At 40.9% G+C, this 19,250-nt stretch overlaps 1 protein-coding gene across 1 annotated transcript; it reads left to right on the forward strand.

Annotated features, from left to right (window-relative positions):
• The first annotated feature begins 412 nt into the window (after positions 1–412).
• On the forward strand, positions 413–18,837 carry Impbeta11 (importin beta11). The gene is made up of 9 exons (XM_068367303.1): positions 413–555; positions 1,143–1,262; positions 4,455–4,706; positions 4,924–6,150; positions 6,542–6,709; positions 17,029–17,294; positions 17,439–17,703; positions 17,815–18,051; positions 18,460–18,837. The coding sequence occupies exons 1-9, from the start codon at positions 421–423 to the stop codon at positions 18,697–18,699; spliced, it is 2,910 nt and encodes a 969-aa protein (XP_068223404.1). The 5' UTR covers positions 413–420; the 3' UTR covers positions 18,700–18,837.
• Positions 18,838–19,250: the final 413 nt, after the last annotated feature.

The following is a 19,250-nucleotide window of genomic DNA, read 5'->3' on the forward strand; positions in this document are numbered from 1 at the left end:
GTGACACAGCAACCTTGACTAAAAAGATAACCTTTAAGGAAGTCCAGCAGTTTGCTGAGCTCTCTGGAGACACAAACCCAATACATGTAGATAAAGAGTTCATTAGTAGGGATTCAAAGTTGGAAAACTGTGTAGTTCACGGAGCTTATCTAAACTCCTTGGTGTCAGCAGTTATCGGGACCCAACTTCCTGGTCCGGGAACGTTAGTAGTGAAGCAGGAACTCAACTTTCCATCACCCTGTTACATTGATGAGGAGGTCAACATAACTGTTACATTAGCAGCTATTAGGAAAATCCTTACCGTAGATTTCACGTGTGTCACAAATTCTGGGAAAGTAGTTCTGTGGGGACATTGTCGTCTCGTACGTCATTCCAGTCAAAAAGTTTAGTTGATTACGGGCAAGGGGAATATTATCAAAAATGAGTGGTGGAAAAGAACTTGTATTGGAAACTCTAAGATTAGCAACCAGTCAGGATGCAGAAGTCCTGAGACCAGCCGAAGAACGCCTTCAGGAGTGGGAAACTGAACCAGGCTTTTACTCCACACTTGTTGAGGTACAGTATATGAGAGATAACTTTTTTGTCGTTAGTTCCACATGTATATGTAGTAGTTATAACTCGATTGATATTTATCAAGTTTATGCTGTTTACTTTATTTTTTTCATAGAATACTCATAATAGCTCTCATGGAATACATCAGCACAGACCAAAGATGTTTATGAATTGGAACTCGGTTTTATATTATTCTTATACGAATGAGAGTATAATTCAGCGAAGCTGAAACAACCCTTAAAGGACGTTGGTTTACATTTGTGTAGGAATCAATCACAAATTTTAAAAAGAGATTTGAAATTTTCCTAACTATACAACACCATAAGTCCCATCCCATAAGTCAAAAGTACTAGTCTTCAGGACTAACAGGTGGATGGGGGTTTTCCTGTACTACCTGTCACTAGGTATTGCTACCTCATTATCTTTTAATAGCTGTTCCACCTTTTCTGAAGTTCAAATCTTAAGGACTCATTTGTATGATTAGGAAAATTACAAATTACTTGAAATTTGTGATTTTGTTTTATATATATGCTTGAAGGGAAGTTCAATTGCAGGTTTTTAGTAATGAGAGCCTTAAAATTTTTCTTCAGATATTTTCGGAGCACTCTTTGGAAGTAAATGTTCGTTGGTTGGGTGTGCTCTACTTCAAGAATGGAGTTGACAGATACTGGCGGAAGACTGCACCGAAGGCTATAAATGAAGAAGAAAAGGTGATTTTTCATGCATGTTACTTTTTCCTTTCTATGGGCAGTAACATTGTCCTTTTTCTTTTGTCTCTAGAGTATGTCTTTTCTTTAAATTGTATGATTTTGATTCAGTTTTATGATAATAGGGTACATTATTAATGATTTTGGCTACTTCATTCAAGGCACTTGAAATTTTTACATTTAATTATATTTAAACATTAACTGTGAAGCATTTATTTATAAAATGACTTAATATCCTTTTATAAAGTTGTATTTATTACAAAAGTAAATGTGATTTTGGTTTTTACATTTGTGTATTGTTAGAATTAGATTTGTAGCAAGATTTTTTATTCTAGTCGACATGGAAAGGATGGTATCTGGTATATTTATCAGAAAATTGCTAGTGGCTTAACATGAATATGTCTAGCAGTCCCATGGAGCAGGTAAACTAGCAGTTTGAGATTAATTGTATTACTTTTTTATTTATACTGAGGGAGCTGAGTTGGCACAAAATAATTGCAATTTTCTCGTTCATATCCATCAATCGTGTCTTGGTTGTCCACAGACTCGGTCTTTAGTCCTCTTGACGGAAAAAGAACAGTTGTTCATACAGTACAGTTGTCATTAGACCCATTGGTAAGGACAATCTTCTCACTTCAATGTTTAGGTGGACAATGTAAATGAGAGACAAAAAGCTTGGTAGGAGGGAAAACAGTGTATGATAGAGAAGATTGTATGGAATAGTTAGGGTTATGTTTTTAAGACTTGGATTGTTTCATCACAACTTCATCAATTAGATTGTGGCCAGTTCAGGTGGGAGGAAGAGAAGTTAAAGAGCCTAGTGGTTTAATGTGTCCAGTGAGTGAGTCAAGGAGAGTATTTGCAGACTATAAATCAAAGAAATATGTTCATTTAATGCATTGGGATACCTTAAGCAGTAGTAAACCCAGAAAAAAAGGTTATTAAAAATGTAAGCATCATCTAACAAGGTGTGTATGGCCATAATTTTGACGACTACTTTTCTACTTTTCTTGAACATGCATAAGAGATAAATGAGAGGAGGTAGATAGAGAGTTATTGCATAACCTGCTACTGATAAAACATGCTCTTCCATTATTAACATCCCCATTGGGTATAATTTCTTCTATTTATATACATCTTTCAGAGGAAAATATGCAAATACACACTATTCCTAAATGTTTGGATTTAGAAGATTAAAATCCCAATAATATATTTCAAAGATTATAAAGTTGATGGGGGATTGAATACTGATGACCAACACTTGCCTGTCCCACCTTGACTGTTAGTGCATTCCTATTTATCCAAGGCTTTATTTTCTTAATCAAAACAATTGTGTTCTTGAAGACCTGGTGATTGGTAAATGGGAACAGGAGATACCAGAAAATACTCCATGCTGGTAAGTGTTAAAATAGTTACTCTACATTAAAATCTATAGTAGAGCCCGCTTGATTGGTGGATGTTTGAATGTTTATTACAATGTCCTGAAGGAATGACATGCTTACAGATGACCATCCCTCAGTGTGCTAATTATGCGACAGATCGTACATAAAGGTAATTGGTGATGTTCAGTAGACAAGATATATTTAAAGGGTTGTATTGTAAAGAGAGTTCTATATGAGAAAGTGATTGTACCAACTGTGATGTATGGATCGGAGTTGTGGGGAATGAAAGTGATGGAGAAACAGAAATTGAATGTGTTTGAGATGAAGTGTCTAAGGAGTATGGCTGGTGTATCTTGAGTAGGTAGGGTTAGGAACGAAGTTGTGAGAGTGAGAACCGGTGTAAGAAATGAGTTAGCAGCTAGAGTGGATATGAATGTGTTTAGGTGGTTTGGCCATGTTGAGAGAATGGAAAATGGCTGTCTGCTAAAGAAGGTGGTGAATGCAAGAGTTGATGGGAGAAGTACAAGAGGAAGGCCAAGGTTTGGGTGGATGGATGGAGTGAAGGAAGCTCTGGGTGATAGGAGGATAGATGTGAGAGAGGCAAGAGAGCGTGCTAGAAATAGGAATGAATGGCGAGCGATTGTGACGCAGTTACAGTAGGCCCTTCTGCTTCCTCCGATGCCTTAGATGACCGCGGAGGTAGCAGCAGTAGGGGATTCAGCATTATGAAGCTTCATCTGTGGTGGATAATGTGGGAGGGTGGGCTGTGGCACCCTAGCAGTACCAGCTGAACTCGGTTGAGTCCCTGGTTAGGCTAAAAGGAACGTAGAGAGTAGAGGTCCCCTTTTTTGTTTTGTTTCATTTGTTGATGTCGGCTACCCCCAAAATCGGGGGAAGTGCCTTGGTATATGTATGTATGGTACCTTGACAAGTCATTTAATACTAGGTAGAGGTCTTGTCTATGTAGTCATATTGTCCATGTATACTCATGTCCTTGAAGTGGTTGATCAGTCTTTCAGGTCCTAAAGTGTAGTTTGTCTATTCTCTGAAGTTTCTGCCTTTGTTAAAGAGAAACCCAACATGAAAAATAAGTACAGTTTAATGAAATTTAATTAGCGCTTCTCACAGAAAGTGTAACAGAACCTTTTTTAGGTGCTAACTTGTGAATACATTTTTGTGTGTTACAGTACAAAAATACCTTATCCAAAAAGTTACAATCTAGAAATTAGAAAATAAAGCAAGCAAAGAAAGTAAGCCGACATTAATTATAGGTAGAACTGGTGATGACAAAACCAGCAATTTGCTAGAGTTACACATTCACTACTATATGTCACTGAAAAAATTAAGAGCTAAAAATGTTCTATCAAGAATGCACAAAGAGTACGAAATACTGTATGGACAAGATGATCTTACTGGAGGAATTCAAGTAGAACTTTGTCCAGGAATACACACACACACAAATAACAAAGAGGGTGTTTGGGACAACCTGGCATATATACAATAAGTGGCAGTTGCTCTTTTTGAAAGACGACTTTTTTTATGCAAATGTTTGAGTCTGGAAATATGGTCAAGTCATGATGAAATGAATAGCTTTTTAATTCTATAAATACTTTTCAAATTACAGGAAATTCTTTTTCCTTATAGTACAAGAGTAGATTATACATTAACCTCATACATTTATGGAACCTTGTCATTTTTAAAAATAAATTCTCTGTTCTGGTCAATTTTAATATTCTCCATGTTAAACTGCAGATTACTCAGTAAATTGAACAATCTTTCCTAATATATGTATATTTTTCATTGTTTATTTTAGGCTCGAATTCGATGTGGATTACTTCATAACCTTAGAGAACCAATACCACAGGTAGCCACCCAGTTGGCTGTTCTTATAGCAAAGATTGCCAGAGTTGATTGTCCAAGAGAGTGGCCAGATTTACTTCCAGCTTTGTTTGAAGCTGTGAAAAGTAATGACCAGCTTGTACAGCATAGAACACTTCTTACTCTACACCATGTTATTAAGCAGCTTGCATCGAAGAGGTTGGCTGCTGACAGACGAACATTTCAAGTAAGGTTTCATCTTTGTAGTTGCATAGAAAAACGAGTAAAGGTTGTTATTAATTTTTAAAAAATCATAAACAAAAATTAGTTATTTCAATTACATATTTTTAGTTTCACCATCCAGAATGTTGATATACTTTAATGTTATATGTAAATTACTGTTTATTGTACTAAGAGATTTAAGATTTCAGGAAGAGATTTTTATATTTTCAAAAATTTTCCAGGAATTGACAAGTCAGATGTTTACATTCCTCCTTGAATTATGGCAGTCACAGACAGAAGCTTTTTTAGCAGCTGCTGGACAAAACATGGAAGTCATGGTACCATTTCTTGAACGTTCACACCTTGCTCTCAAGATCTTGCGCAAACTGCTAATTCATGGTTTTAAGAAGCCCCATGAAAGTCGGGATGCCATTACTCTGCTTGAGTCTGTTTTTGACCGCATCAAGATTCTTTTAACCTTTAGAAAGCAGCATGAAAGTAATGACCATGTGAAAACAATATCTGAAAAATATGTTGTGCTTTTAACCAAAGTTTTGCTGGACATGTTGGAAAATTTTCCCTTTTCATATTTGCAATTCATAAAACCCAGCCTTGAATTAACAGCATTTTATGTTTTCACCTCTGCTGGGGATGGACTTCTGTTTGAAAGGTTTACAGTCCAGTGTTTGAATTTGATTAAAGCTATCCTGTTGTGTCCAGAATATAAGCCATGTAAGGTTGTGGAAGATACCAAAGATCCCCAAACTTTGGAAGCCTTTAGGATCAAGTCAGAGTTCTTTGACAATTCCGTATTGGCAGGGATGTGTCATAAGCTAATTTCCCATTATTTCCTTCTCACGCAGAGTGATTTAGAAGTATGGGATTCTGATCCTGAAGGATTCTGTATGGATGTGGAAGGAGGGGAATCATGGAAATATAGTCTGAGACCGTGCACTGAAACGTTGTTTGTCTCTCTCTTCCACGAATATCGTAATGCTTTAACACCTGTTTTGATGGAAATGGTAAGGTCATCCCACAGTCCAGTAGACCCAAGGGACTATCATGGCATACTCCAAAAAGATGCAGTGTATAATGCAGTTGGCTTAGCGGCTTTTGAACTTTTCGATGATATTGACTTTGATCAGTGGTTTACATCTTCCTTGATTAATGAGCTAAAAGTGAAAGACTCAAATTATCGCATAATTCGGCGGCGTGTCATATGGTTGATTGGCCAGTGGACAAGCGTGAAGTTTTCTCCAGAGCATCGGCCAACTTTATACGAAGCGTGCATTCACCTGCTGTCTGCTGAGGAGGACTTTGTTGTGAGACTCAGTGCTGCCATGACTCTGATGCATTCGGTTGATGATTTTGAGTTCGACCCACAACAGTTTATGCCTTACTTACCAACTATATTTGGTTTGCTTTTCAATCTTCTGAAAGAAGCCCATGAGTGTGATACTAAAATGCAGGTAATTTGTTATGTTTTGTTGATATACAGCACTGCTTGGTGATTTAATCTGATAAATGAAAGTTGTGGATGTGAGAGTTTCATGTCAAGTACAGTAATATTTTATCTAGTAAAACTGCTTTACAAGTTAGTTTGTCCATATTTAAGTAATATGTAATACACACACAGCTTATTTTACTATTTTCTTCATATTTTTTTTCTATCTCAGAATTCATAATTTTGTTCCAAATGAAATTTCATATTATTTTGTCCTTTGCAAAACAAGAATGAATGTGTATGAGGATGTTTGGATAGCAAATGACGACTATATTATTAATAGGCTTTCATGAGAAAACATACTTTATTATGAAAACTGAAATTTTGCTGATTTAATAAATATCATCCTTTCACAGGTGTTGCATGTAATGTCATTCATGATTGAGGTAGTAGGAGTTGGAATCCAACCCCATGCTGCCCCCCTTGCCCAGTATTTGCCAGGTCTTTGGAAGGAATCCGTAGACCACAACATGTTGCGCTGTGCTATCCTTACAACATTAGTTCACATGGTAACTGGTCTAATGGTAAGTTTTTTTTGGTGTCCATTTTCATATCAAACTATTGTGAGTGATAGTTTTATTTTATTTAGGATATTGCTGCTGTTTTTTTTTTTTTTTTTTTTTTTAACTTAATGCTATACTGTATAAGATCTAGAGGCAAATAGTACGTGACTAATTACAAGAAATAATTTACATTTAAAGAAATGAAATTAGAATCGTGCAAATATATGTACCATTAGAGGCGAAAGACCTTCATACCAAGAATTAGTGTACTATGTCATTTCAGAATTACATAACTCATAATTGTATATGTACTTAACAGTAATGATTATTGCTACTAAAATAATGATACTTGAATAATAGCTGCTTTCTTAAACAAGTGCTTTGGATTTTATTTCAATATTTTTTCTTATACACCATATGTTGTAAGAAAATAAGATGATCATCCCCTCGTCAAAAGACATACAATATATAAAAAGGTCCATATGTATGCAACTTAGTAGCAGTGTATTATTGAAAATAGCAATAATGTTGATAATTTTATATTATCAATGTTTCTACCCAAATACAAACCATCATCCTTTAACCCTTTTACCCCCAGGCTATTTGGAAATTTCCAACCCTTAACCCCAGGGGTTATTTTTTTTCAAGCTTATTTTGCAGTATATTTTTTTAAATTGCTCTAACAGCCTTAATTTTCAATATTTAACTTAGCCGGTGATTATATAGCTGCAACTCTGTTGCTCGACAGACAACTCTACGGAAAAACTCGCCAGCGATCGCTACACAGGTTGCGGGTGTGCCCAACAGCGCCATCTGTCGACCAGATACCCAGCTCTCAATGTAAACAAAGACTCAATTTTCTCTCTGTCGAGGTGTCGACAAGACGTACTTTACTCGCTGTTGCTAAACTGGAGTTTTTCACATCTAATTGGTGAAGTACTATATTCTAGTTTTGAGCTTTCGCTGTGCAGGGTTTTTCTTCACACAAATCCTTGAACTCTTTTTGATAACGGATTCTTTGTTGATGACTTTTTGATCGTTTTTTGGAATTTCCCTTGACCAATTCAAAATGGCTGACCCTTCACAAGTCCCCAAATTTAGGAAATGCAATGCTAGGGACTGTTCTATGCGTCTTCCGAAGGCTTCTATCGACCCTCACACTGTTTGTTCCAATTGTCGGGATAAAACCTGTCAATTGGAAGATCGGTGTGAGGAGTGCGTTGGCCTTTCGGAATTCGATTTTATCGAATTTCAAAAGTACACACGTAGGCTAGAGAGAGATAGAGTTAGGAGAAGTTCTTCTCGTTCTATTGATATATCCTCTCCTCATGCCCCACAACCTATTCCTTCCCCTGTAGTGGTTGCTCCTAACCCCCCCTCCTGGCACTCAGGAACCATCGATGGCTGATATGATGCGTGCCATCCAGGCTCTGGGTGAGAGAGTTGAGTCCCTTGCTAGTGACCGTAATCAGCTCATGGCGGATGTGAAGGAGCTTAAGTTCCAAAGTGCAGTGGGAAGTGCTAAAGTGCCAAGTGATAGTGTTGTGGACAGTGTTGCGCTTGAGGGTTCGTCTGTTCGTGCCTGTCATCCTCCTAGTCCGGGACCTCTTGCAAGCTCCCAAGTCCAGGGGAGAAGCAATGTCGTACGACGCATGGGTTCGAGAGGCTTTAATCAGCGAACAGACGTTCCCTCCGTGGTATCGGGCGTATCTACCCAAGATCGCTCCTACCTAACTAAGACGAGAGAGCCCATTTATACCTCGTCTTCTGAAGGTGTTTCTCGCAAGAAACTTTGGACCAAGGTCTCGCGACCGTTAAAACGTAAATCGGTCCCTTCAGCACAAGTCCAACGGCCCGGTTGTAGCCACTGGGTCAGTTCGGACTCGTTGCCGTCATCCGATGACTGCTCACCGCCTAAGAGAGGCAAAGCGGTACCGCTTCAGACAGTAACACCGTCTGTCGCCGCACCTGCTCCCGTAGACCCTAAGTGGTCTCTACTGCAAGACATGCAGTCTAAACTTACGTCTCTGATGCAGGACTTTCGTGCGGAGAAGGTTGCTGCCGTACCAGCTAGTGCAGTACCTAGCCTACAACCCTCCACGCGATCGGTTGTGCGTCCTGTGGACGCTGAGGTAACCTTCTCACGCACACCAGTTGAGAGAGTTCCTCCACCCATGCGTTCCAGTGTGATCTGCCAGCCGCATGTTGACGTTAAGCGACGCATGGAGGTTGCCGTTGACGTTCTGGATGTTCAACAACCGTCAGAGTTGCTTTGTTTTGACGCGGTGCGTCAACCTCCGCAACCCAGTCTGGTTTCCACTGCGCACCCACATCAGTCTAGACAGTCTGGAGTAGACGCTGTGCGTCCCCGCGCTACCATGGTTGTTGCCAGCTCACAGACTGGGCAGCAGTTCCATGACGTTGCGTCCGGCTCAGTCACGCATGCACCAGTGCGACCGGACTCAGCGAACCAGCCGTCACCCACTCCGTTGCCGTTTCCTCATCAGTTGTCGGATGAGGAACTTTCTGATGATGATGTTGCTGCACATATAGATGAACCACAATCAGAATTGGACGAGCCTAAGTCTACTCAACCCTCTTTGGACTTTAGAAAAGTTTTGGCCATTTTCAAAGAGCTGTTTCCTGACCAGTTTGTTTCTGTGGCTCCTCGTTCTCCGCCTTCAGAGTTTGTTTTAGGCATGCCGTCTACCACTCCTGCCTTTACTAGACTCGTCCTCGCACGCTCGTCCAAGAGAGCTTTGCGGGTGATAGGAGAATGGTTGCAGTCCAAGAAGAGTTTAGGGAAGACAGCCTTTGCTTTTCCCCCTGCTAGACTCTCTTCTAGATCGAGCGTCTGGTATGCCACGGGAGAAGTTCTCGGCTTGGGAGTTCCTGCCTCTGCCCAGGGCGACTTCTCAAGTCTTGTAGACTCTCCCCGCCGCCTTGCCATGAGACGCTCAAAGATATGTTGGTCATCTTCGGACCTGGACCACCTTTTGAAAGGAATCTTTAGGGCCTTCGAAGTTTTTAACTTCTTAGACTGGTGTCTAGGAGCCCTAAGCAGGAAGATCTCTTCGACAGATAAAGAGACTTCCTTGCTCATTATGTCCTGCATGGACAAGGCCGTACGTGATGGGTCTAATGAGCTTGCTGCATCATTTGTGTCCGGAGTCCTAAAAAAGCGAGAAAATCTCTGCTCATTCCTTTCTGCTGGAGTTACACCGTGCCAGAGATCTGAGCTTCTCTTTGCTCCTCTTTCCAAGTGCCTTTTTCCAGAAGTCCTGATTAAGGAAATAGCCGCTTCGTTAGTGCAGAAGGACACTCACGATCTTGTTGCGTCCTCAGCTCGCAAAGCTCCCCCTTTGCCTACCTTGTCAGCTAGACCAAGGATGGACACTCCAGCGTCTCGTTTTATTCCGCCCTTTCGTGGCAGAGCCTCCAGCAGAGGAGGTGCTCGTGCCGAAGGGAAACGAGGGAAGAAGAAAGGATCCAAGTCCTATAAGGGCAGAGTCTGACTGCCCGCATCTTCAGACAGCAGTGGGAGCCAGACTCAAGAACTTCTGGCAGACCTGGGAGAAGAGAGGCGCAGATGCACAATCTGTGAAGTTGCTCAGAGAGGGGTACAAGATCCCTTTTGTACGGAAACCCCCTCTAGCAACTTCTCCCATCGATCTCTCTCCCAAGTACAGAGAGGAAGACAAGAGACGAGCCTTGAAACGGGAAGTGTCTCTTTTACTAGAGAAGGGAGCGGTGGTCAAAGCCTCGACCTTCAATCCCCGAGATTCTACAACCGCCTCTTCTTGGTTTCAAAGAAGACAGGAGGGTGGAGGCCGGTGCTAGACGTCAGTGCTCTGAATGTCTTTGTCACAAAGCAGACGTTCTCCATGGAGACCACAAAGTCAGTCTTAGCAGCGGTCAGAAGGGAAGACTGGATGGTCTCATTAGACCTAAGGGACGCCTACTTCCACGTCCCCATCCACCCGGACTCCCAACCTTTTCTGAGATTCGTTTTCGAAAAGGTGGTCTACCAGTTTCAGGCCCTGTGCTTTGGCCTAAGCACAGCTCCTCTCGTGTTTACGAGGCTGATGAGGAATGTAGCCAAATTCCTCCATTTATCGGACATCCGAGCCTCCCTTTATTTGGACGACTGGCTTCTCAGAGCCTCTTCCAGTCGTCGCTGTCTGAAGGATCTAAAGTGGACTCTAGATCTGACCAAGGAATTGGGTCTCCTTGTCAATATGGAAAAGTCGCAACTGGTCCCATCCCAAACTATTGTGTATTTAGGGATGGAGATTCACAGTCTAGCTTTTCGGGCTTTTCCGTCGGCCCCCAGAATAAGCCAAGCCCAGTTATGCATTCAGAACATGCTGAAGAAGGAACACTGCTCAGTCAGGCAGTGGATGAGTCTGGTAGGGACGCTATCATCCCTGGAACAATTTGTGTCATTAGGAAGACTACACCTCCGTCCTCTTCAATACCATCTAGCTTTTCACTGGAAAAAGGACAAGACGCTAGAAGCGGTCTCGATCCCCATTTCCGAAAAGATGAAGTCTTGTCTGACTTGGTGGAAGGACAGTATCAACCTAAGAGAGGGTCTTCCCCTGGCTGTTCAGACTCCCAACCACGTTCTCTTCTCAGACGCATCGGACGTAGGCTGGGGCGCGACATTAGACGGTCGGGAATGTTCAGGACTGTGGAACTCGAGTCAAAGGATCATGCATATCAACTGCAAGGAGCTGCTGGCAGTACATCTGGCCTTGAAAAGCTTCAGGTCTCTCCTTCGAGGCAAAGTGGTGGAAGTGAACTCGGACAACACCACTGCCTTGGCGTACATCTCCAAGCAAGGAGGGACCCACTCACTGACGTTGTACGAGATCGCAAGGGACCTGCTCATCTGGTCAAAAGGTCAAGACATCTCCCTAGTAACGAGGTTCATCCAAGGCAACTTGAATGTCATGGCAGATTGTCTCAGTCGGAAAGGGCAAGTAATTCCAACAGAATGGACCCTCCACAAGGATGTATGCAAGAGACTTTGGGCCACTTGGGGCCAACCAACCATAGATCTCTTTGCAACCTCGCTGACCAAGAGGCTCCCAATATATTGCTCACCAGTCCCAGACCCAGCAGCAATACATATAGATGCCTTTCTCCTAGATTGGTCACATCTAGATCTATACGCATTCCCACCGTTCAAGATTGTCAACAAGGTACTGCAGAAGTTCGCCTCTCACGAAGGGACAAGGTTGACGCTAGTTGCTCCCCTCTGGCCCGCGAGAGAATGGTTCACCGAGGTACTTCGAGGGCTAGTAGACGTTCCCAGAAGTCTTCCTCTAAGGGTGGACCTTCTACGTCAGCCACACGTAAAGAAGGTACACCAAAGCCTCCACGCTCTTCGTCTGACTGCCTTCAGACTATCGAAAGACTCTCGAGAGCTAGAGGCTTTTCGAAGGAGGCAGCCAGTGCGATTGCTAGAGCAAGGAGAGCATCCACCCTTAGAGTCTACCAATCGAAGTGGGAAGTCTTCCGAAACTGGTGCAAGTCAGTCTCTGTATCCTCGACCAGTACCTCTGTAGCTCAAATAGCTGACTTTCTCTTATACCTGAGAAAAGGACGATCCCTTTCAGCTCCCACTATCAAGGGCTACAGAAGCATGTTGGCATCGGTCTTCCGGCATAGAGGCTTAGATCTTTCCAACAATAAAGATCTTCAGGACCTCCTTAAGTCTTTTGAGACCACGAAGGAGCATCGTTTGGTTACACCTGGTTGGAATTTAGACGTGGTACTAAGATTCCTCATGTCAGACAGGTTTGAGCCGCTACAATCAGCCTCCCTGAAAGATCTCACTTTAAAGACACTTTTCCTGGTATGCTTAGCCACAGCTAAAAGAGTCAGTGAGATTCATGCCTTCAGCAAGAACATCGGATTTTCGTCAGAAAAAGCTACATGTTCGCTACAACTTGGTTTTCTAGCCAAAAATGAGCTGCCTTCTCGACCTTGGCCGAAATTGTTCGATATTCCCAGCTTATCGAATATTGTAGGCAATGAACTAGAAAGAGTCTTATGCCCTGTGAGAGCTCTTAAGTTCTATTTAAAGCGAACTAAGCCTTTACGAGGCCAATCTGAAGCTTTATGGTGTTCAGTTAAGAAACCATCTTTGCCTATGTCAAAGAATGCTTTATCCTACTTTATCAGACTGTTAATACGAGAAGCTCATTCACATCTGAGTGAGGAAGACCAAGCATTGCTTAAGGTGAGGACACACGAAGTTAGAGCTGTCGCAACTTCCGTGGCCTTTAAGCAAAATAGATCTCTGCGAAGTATAATGGACGCAACCTATTGGAGAAGCAAGTCAGTGTTTGCGTCTTTTTATCTAAAGGATGTCCAGTCTCTTTACGAGGACTGCTACACACTGGGACCATTCGTAGCAGCGAGTGCAGTAGTGGGTGAGGGCTCAACCACTACAATTCCCTAATTCCATACCCTTTTAATCTTTCTCTTGAAATGTTTTTATTGTTGTTTTTTTGGGTTGTCCGGAAGGCTAAGAAGCCTTTCGCATCCTGGTTGATTTGGCGGGTGGTCAAAGTCATTTCTTGAGAGCGCCTAGATTAGGGGTTTGATGAGGTCCTGTTGTATGGGTTGCAACCCTTGATACTTCAGATCCTAGGGGTCGATCAGCATCCTAAGAGGATCGCGAGGCTCCGTAAGGAAGACGTACTTAAAAGGCAGAGTAATTGTTCAAGTCGACTTCCTTACCAGGTACCTATTTATTTTGTTTTTGTTATTTTGATAACTTCTAAAATGAAATAAAAAACTCTTAGCTCATAAAAGTGTAAACATATATTACTGGTCTCTACCCACCTGCGAAGATCCTCTTCAGCTCCTTACCAGAAGTGGACCATCTTTCTGTGATTGTTAGTTTTTGAAGGGATACTTCCTCTGTCAGAGCCTCTCTGTAATTGATTGCCGATTTCCTTGTCTACTGTCTTTGAGAGAACCTCCACTCAATCTCCACGATGAAAGGCTATCTCTTGGCCTTTAACCAGGTACTCAGACTGATGGGCTAAGACCTTTCCTCAATGTACAAATTTTCTAGGCTCGGGAGCTTTGAGAAGTCTTGCCCTCCCAGAGAACTGAAACAACTGAAATGGGACCACTCAAATCTTCAGGTCTCTCAAGCTAGCCATGTACGAGTTCTTGAGATTGGTGTCAGATAGTTATATGACCCTCAAGATAGTCTTCTTACTGGCCTTGGTGAAGCAAGTAGGCTAGCGGCAGGGCACTTAGTATATAACAAGTCATACCAAAAGAGGGAAGAAAAAATTCACCTTTGTCGGAGTTGATAGCCAAGACCCAGAACCCAGTCGTTAATGATTCCAGGTGTGAGTCCTCTTCCATCTCTTGCCTACAAGAAGTGACTAGTGGAGATCAGGATGACTTTCTTTTCTGCCGTATGAGGTCACTATAACACTACCTTTAGAGAATTCATTAAGCTTCATACCAGAGCACCAGAAAAACTTTTTTTTTAGCACTGGCAAGAAAATAGTCTCCAAGAACATCAATTTTGTTTTGGGCCCATAAAATAATCAGACATTCTTATCCTGCAACCAATGATGGAATGGGAGAACCATCTCTGGTTCAATTACACGAAGTTACAGGTATGAGGTTTAGCTTAGCTCTCAGGAAGAATATGTCAGTGGGTCAGGTCTTGAAGGCAGGAGTCTGAAAATGACACACAACCTTCCCTGCCCACTATTATTATTATTATTATTGTCAATATTATTATTATAACTATTATTATTATTATTATTATTAATATTATTATTATTATTACTACTACTACTACTACTACTAGCTAAGCTACAACCATAGTTGGAAAAGCAGGATGCTATAAACCCTAGGGTTCTCACCGGGAAAACTAGCCTAGTGAGGAAAGGAGTTAAGGAAATGAATAGACTATAAGAAAACTAATGAACAAAAAAGTAAAATATCTTCAAGATCAGTAACAATGTTAAAATAAATCTTTCATATATAAACAATGAAGGGAGATTTGTGTCATCATGTTCAACATAAAAATATTCACTGCAAGTTTGAATTCTGAAGTTGGGAAGTTCATTCCACAATGGTCATAGCTGGAATACAACTTCTCGAATACTGAGGTGTTCAGCCTTATTATAGAAAAGGCAAGACATAGAATTAACTACATAACATTGGTGGCCTATTGGAAATGTCCCTACCTGGCAATGTCAGATTGGTTTTTGAGTCCCACTCAAACTTGTTAGTTTCTTGTAGTGTCTGCAACCTCAGCATCCTTGTGAGCCAAGGATGGGATGTTTGGAGAGCTAATATGCCTACCTGTTGAGTCATCAACACCCATTGCCTGGCCCTTGCCTGTCCTAACTGGGTGGAGAGGGGGCTTGGGCACTGATCATATGTATATATGATCAGTGTTTACAGCATTGTCACTGTTGCTTACCTCTGCCAATCATGAACGGTCTTTAAAACATAAACTTGATACAGTCTGGGAAGATCTGAATACTCTATCTTTAACTTTCGTCCAGTGGTGGAGGCTCAACAGGCCGTGTAGCGAACCTAGCTCCACTGGAAAAAAGCATCTCGTTCAAGTTTTCAGTTTTGTCTTGATCTCAGAATGAGAGGTAAGAATGACTGGACTTTTTCAACTTCCTTCTTCCCTCTCCTTTGGCGTATGGCAGTCATGCCGTTATGTGTTATACTGGACACTAAATGCTGGTAAGCCTCTGTTTCGAGCAACTTGAGTAACTTTTCTTTATAGACAATCTTTCTTAACAAGTATCTCCCCTATCCTCTCTAACAAGGAGATAATTGGAGTGTTTGCAAACCCATTTCTCATGACTAACTATACTTTGACATCATATCCTCTGCCATAACCATCTACCTGTAGTCACCTGGTACTGTATGGATATGAACCTTGCCTACCACCTATGTCGTCGTCGGCGCCCACTCGTGTCCGAGTATTGGGTTCTGTCGTTAGCCATCAGCCTCCTATCAATGGGGTGGGTGCTTATGTCTGATAAACGACAGAATGCCAGTAGCTGGGTATATTGTTTTGGGTGGTCGTGGCTTTGCAACGGCCACGCACACACACTTGGCCCACACCGTTTTCACCGCGGCTCAAGACATATGAGACAGGCGGCTTCTCCGATGTTGGTTGCATCGGGCTGCCGGGTTCTTGTTATGTCAAGGCCCGCCTTGTTGCCTGCCCGACAGGCATTGCCCTCTTCCACCGGTGCTGGGAAGCTCCGCCGTTGGGGTCTTGTTTGGTTTGATTTTGGAGTTTTCCTTCTCCTAGCCTTTGCCTATCTTAAATAAAGGAGAAGGCCTATAGGGGGGTCCAGTCTTGGTCTGGGCTCTCAGAACTGGCCTTAGCGGTATGGTTGAGCCTGCCAGGGTGGATAAACTACCCCACCGCCATTGCCCAGCCCATCATTGAGACACTCAAGCCCCTCTACTGCAGCAAAGTGCTGGACCATCATAATCAGGTCATTACAAGATCAAGTGCTTTGGCAATCCCAGGAAAGTTAATGGGCCAGTTTTGGGTTTAGGGACTTAAACTCCTTTTTAAAGAGACTAAAGGAAAATGGTATGTATTTGTGTAGGAACAAATCACAAATGATTAAGGTAATTAGTATTTTTCCTAACTATGCATACCCGAGTCCTTCAAGTTACATATCCTGTCTCACCCACCCTTCAAGTCTTCGATTTAAAGTCAATAGTGGGAGCTTTGTTGACTGTTGGGTGAGTGGGACTTACCCTTCATCCACCAGCAATTACAACCACTCGTTAAAATAGTTTAATGGCCGTTCCAGCTTTGCTGAAATCATACTCTTATCAAAGGACAGGTTTGTATAGTTAGGTAAACTACAAAGTACTTGGAAGTAGTCCCACAGATGTATATGTACTAGTTTTCAAAGGACTGTCCTTTTGATTAGTTGGTTTAGTTAAACTACCTAATGATAATACCGTAATGTGGTGCATAGCTTACGATCTAATATGCTTTTATTGCTAAAGGCACTATTGTAGTTTTAATTCGTTTTGCTCTTTCATGATTTTGTATCTTTTATAGTTTTTGTTTGTTCCTTTTTCTGTCTTCCTAGCCGACTGCCTAACTTCAGTCTTTTCTACTTTATTTCATCATTCAATTTAGAATCAATATAATTGGCTAGATGGTTGAGTATAAATCTTATTCGTGTAGTAGTAAGTGTATATATTACACATTTGTTTTACAAAGCCCAATTTAAGCTTCAGCAATGCATCCAATATTTATTGCTGTCACCCTATAGTTTGTTTTCTTATTTTCACAGCGTGAGAGTGAAGGCCTCCATGACTTTTTGATCAACATCATTCGTATATCAACCGATGTACGTGAGGATTGTCATGTTTATTTACTTGAGGATGGACTGATGCTGTGGTTAACAACTCTTGAAAACACTGCACATCCACACGAGTCTCTCCTCCAGCTCTATGACAATATGTTGTCCCTTCTGGAATTGTCCACTGAAAATCTTCGACTCTGCTTACAAATCACAACAGCGTATACATTGCTGTGTCCTCAGCAGTTCTTCACTAAGTATGAAGTGCTGTATTTTGTTATATTTTCATGGAAAATTCTGAATTCTTTGTATTTTTTTCATCTTGTATATATACTGTATTTACTGTATATACAGTATATCCAGTTATTTTTAAAATCTTATTATTTCTCTGTGTTTTGCAGATATGGAAGTCGTTTGATTGAATGCTTCAATTCAATGCTAAAAGATATGAAAAGTGAAGGCGTGGTACTTGTGTTGCGATCAGTTGAAATGATGCTTAGAGTACAGCCTGTTGAAGGCTCAACCCTTATCCAACCTCTCCTTCCAAGTGTCATGAAGGTCGTCTCTGATGGAGATCAGTACCCCATGGTGATGTCTATGTACCTGTCTGTTGTTGCACGACTTGTCCTTTACGCGGAACACATATTTACGTGGGCAGTTAATCAGGTAAAGTTAACTGTGAAATTTTCTCTATAAGTTGTTTGCAATTTAGTTGTCTATATATTAGTATAGATTTGAAAAATTAAAATAAACTCACTGACCTTTCTCCTTGTTTAGACTGCTGCTGACCAGTCAAAGGCCCCAGATGTGGTTCTAGAACAGATTGTCAGCATATGGTCGGAAAAATTATCCCTCGTTTCGCCCGAGGAACGAAGGAAACTCTGTGGTCTTGGGTTAGCTTACCTTTGTGGGTCTGGCTGGCGTCCAGTATTAAAAGTTTGGCCTGCTGCCGTCACTGCTGTTTCTGAAGTAGTTTTTGATGTTACAATGGAAGATTCTACTGAGGATAAGCTTGTAAGTGTAATTGTGTTATAATGTAAAGAAAATGCTCAATAGATATTTAGTTTAAAGTTTTATTTATAGTAAATGTAAGTTCAACTATTATAATCAAATTCATATTGATAATGGAAATATGAATGTATTTTCACTAATGTAATTTAATCTTTGAAAAATAAGAGTGACTTCAATACATATTTAGATAAATATTTGACTTTTTAAATTCAAATCTGTATAGAATCTTGTTTATAGATTATACTATAAATTAAATAAACCTAACTACTCAGAACAAGTATTGCTATTGTACACTGAATTCTTATAAGAGGACCATGAGTTCTTTCTTTTATTATGAAGCTTGATGAATGTGCTAGAATTTTTTTTACCATTTTAGTAAAGGACTTATGTAATTATTGATTTTTTCCAAAGGTTGTAAATGGTGGGCGACTTGGCTCTCCCGAGGTTTATGAACTTGAAACGGAACACGTTCTAAGACGCCAAGCGGTAGCACAAGAAGATCCCGTTCATACTACATCATTGCGTGTTTTTCTTGGCCAGCAGATGAAACGGCTTCAGCAGAGCACTGACGCAACCACTATCATGACATTAGCACAAGATTTAGAGGATAATTGTAAAAATCTTCTTGAAGAAGTGACTGTGGCACCATAGAGTGTTGCAGAAAATCATAATCAATTATGTATTGGATCATTATTACTGTATACAGCATATGAAGTTCATTATATGAATTGCTGTTTGTTTTAATGCTTGAATCAAAGTATATAAAATGAATAAATTATATAGATTATTTTTGTCTGTATTAATTTTGTTCACAACAGCACATGGTAAACTTAAGTTCAGCCTACTTTGGCTTATCTGTTAGGCCAATCATTTACAAACCAAATGTGTACTGTACTATACTACAGTAGGTCTGGCTATTAGCTGGAGCATAATTTGTTAATAAAGGAGTCAACTATAGGTGCTTAGTGTGGCTGAGTAGTCCCACCTACTTTTCTGGCAAAGACTTCACTGGTTTCAGTCGCAATGAGTACAAATTTATTGTTACATCCTATCCAAAGCAGTTTGATCTTTTTCTCTTTCTTTTCAGCTCAAAGAGTTGATTGTTAGCTTTGTGTTAATCATGGAAACAAAGTAGGATTTTCTTAAATGCAAGGAAAAAAGTGGTAGGTTTATGGCCAAACTGGCTGTAGATCATCTTGTAG

This window comes from Palaemon carinicauda, chromosome 45, assembly GCF_036898095.1.
Source record: "Palaemon carinicauda isolate YSFRI2023 chromosome 45, ASM3689809v2, whole genome shotgun sequence".
NCBI lineage: Eukaryota > Metazoa > Arthropoda > Malacostraca > Decapoda > Palaemonidae > Palaemon > Palaemon carinicauda.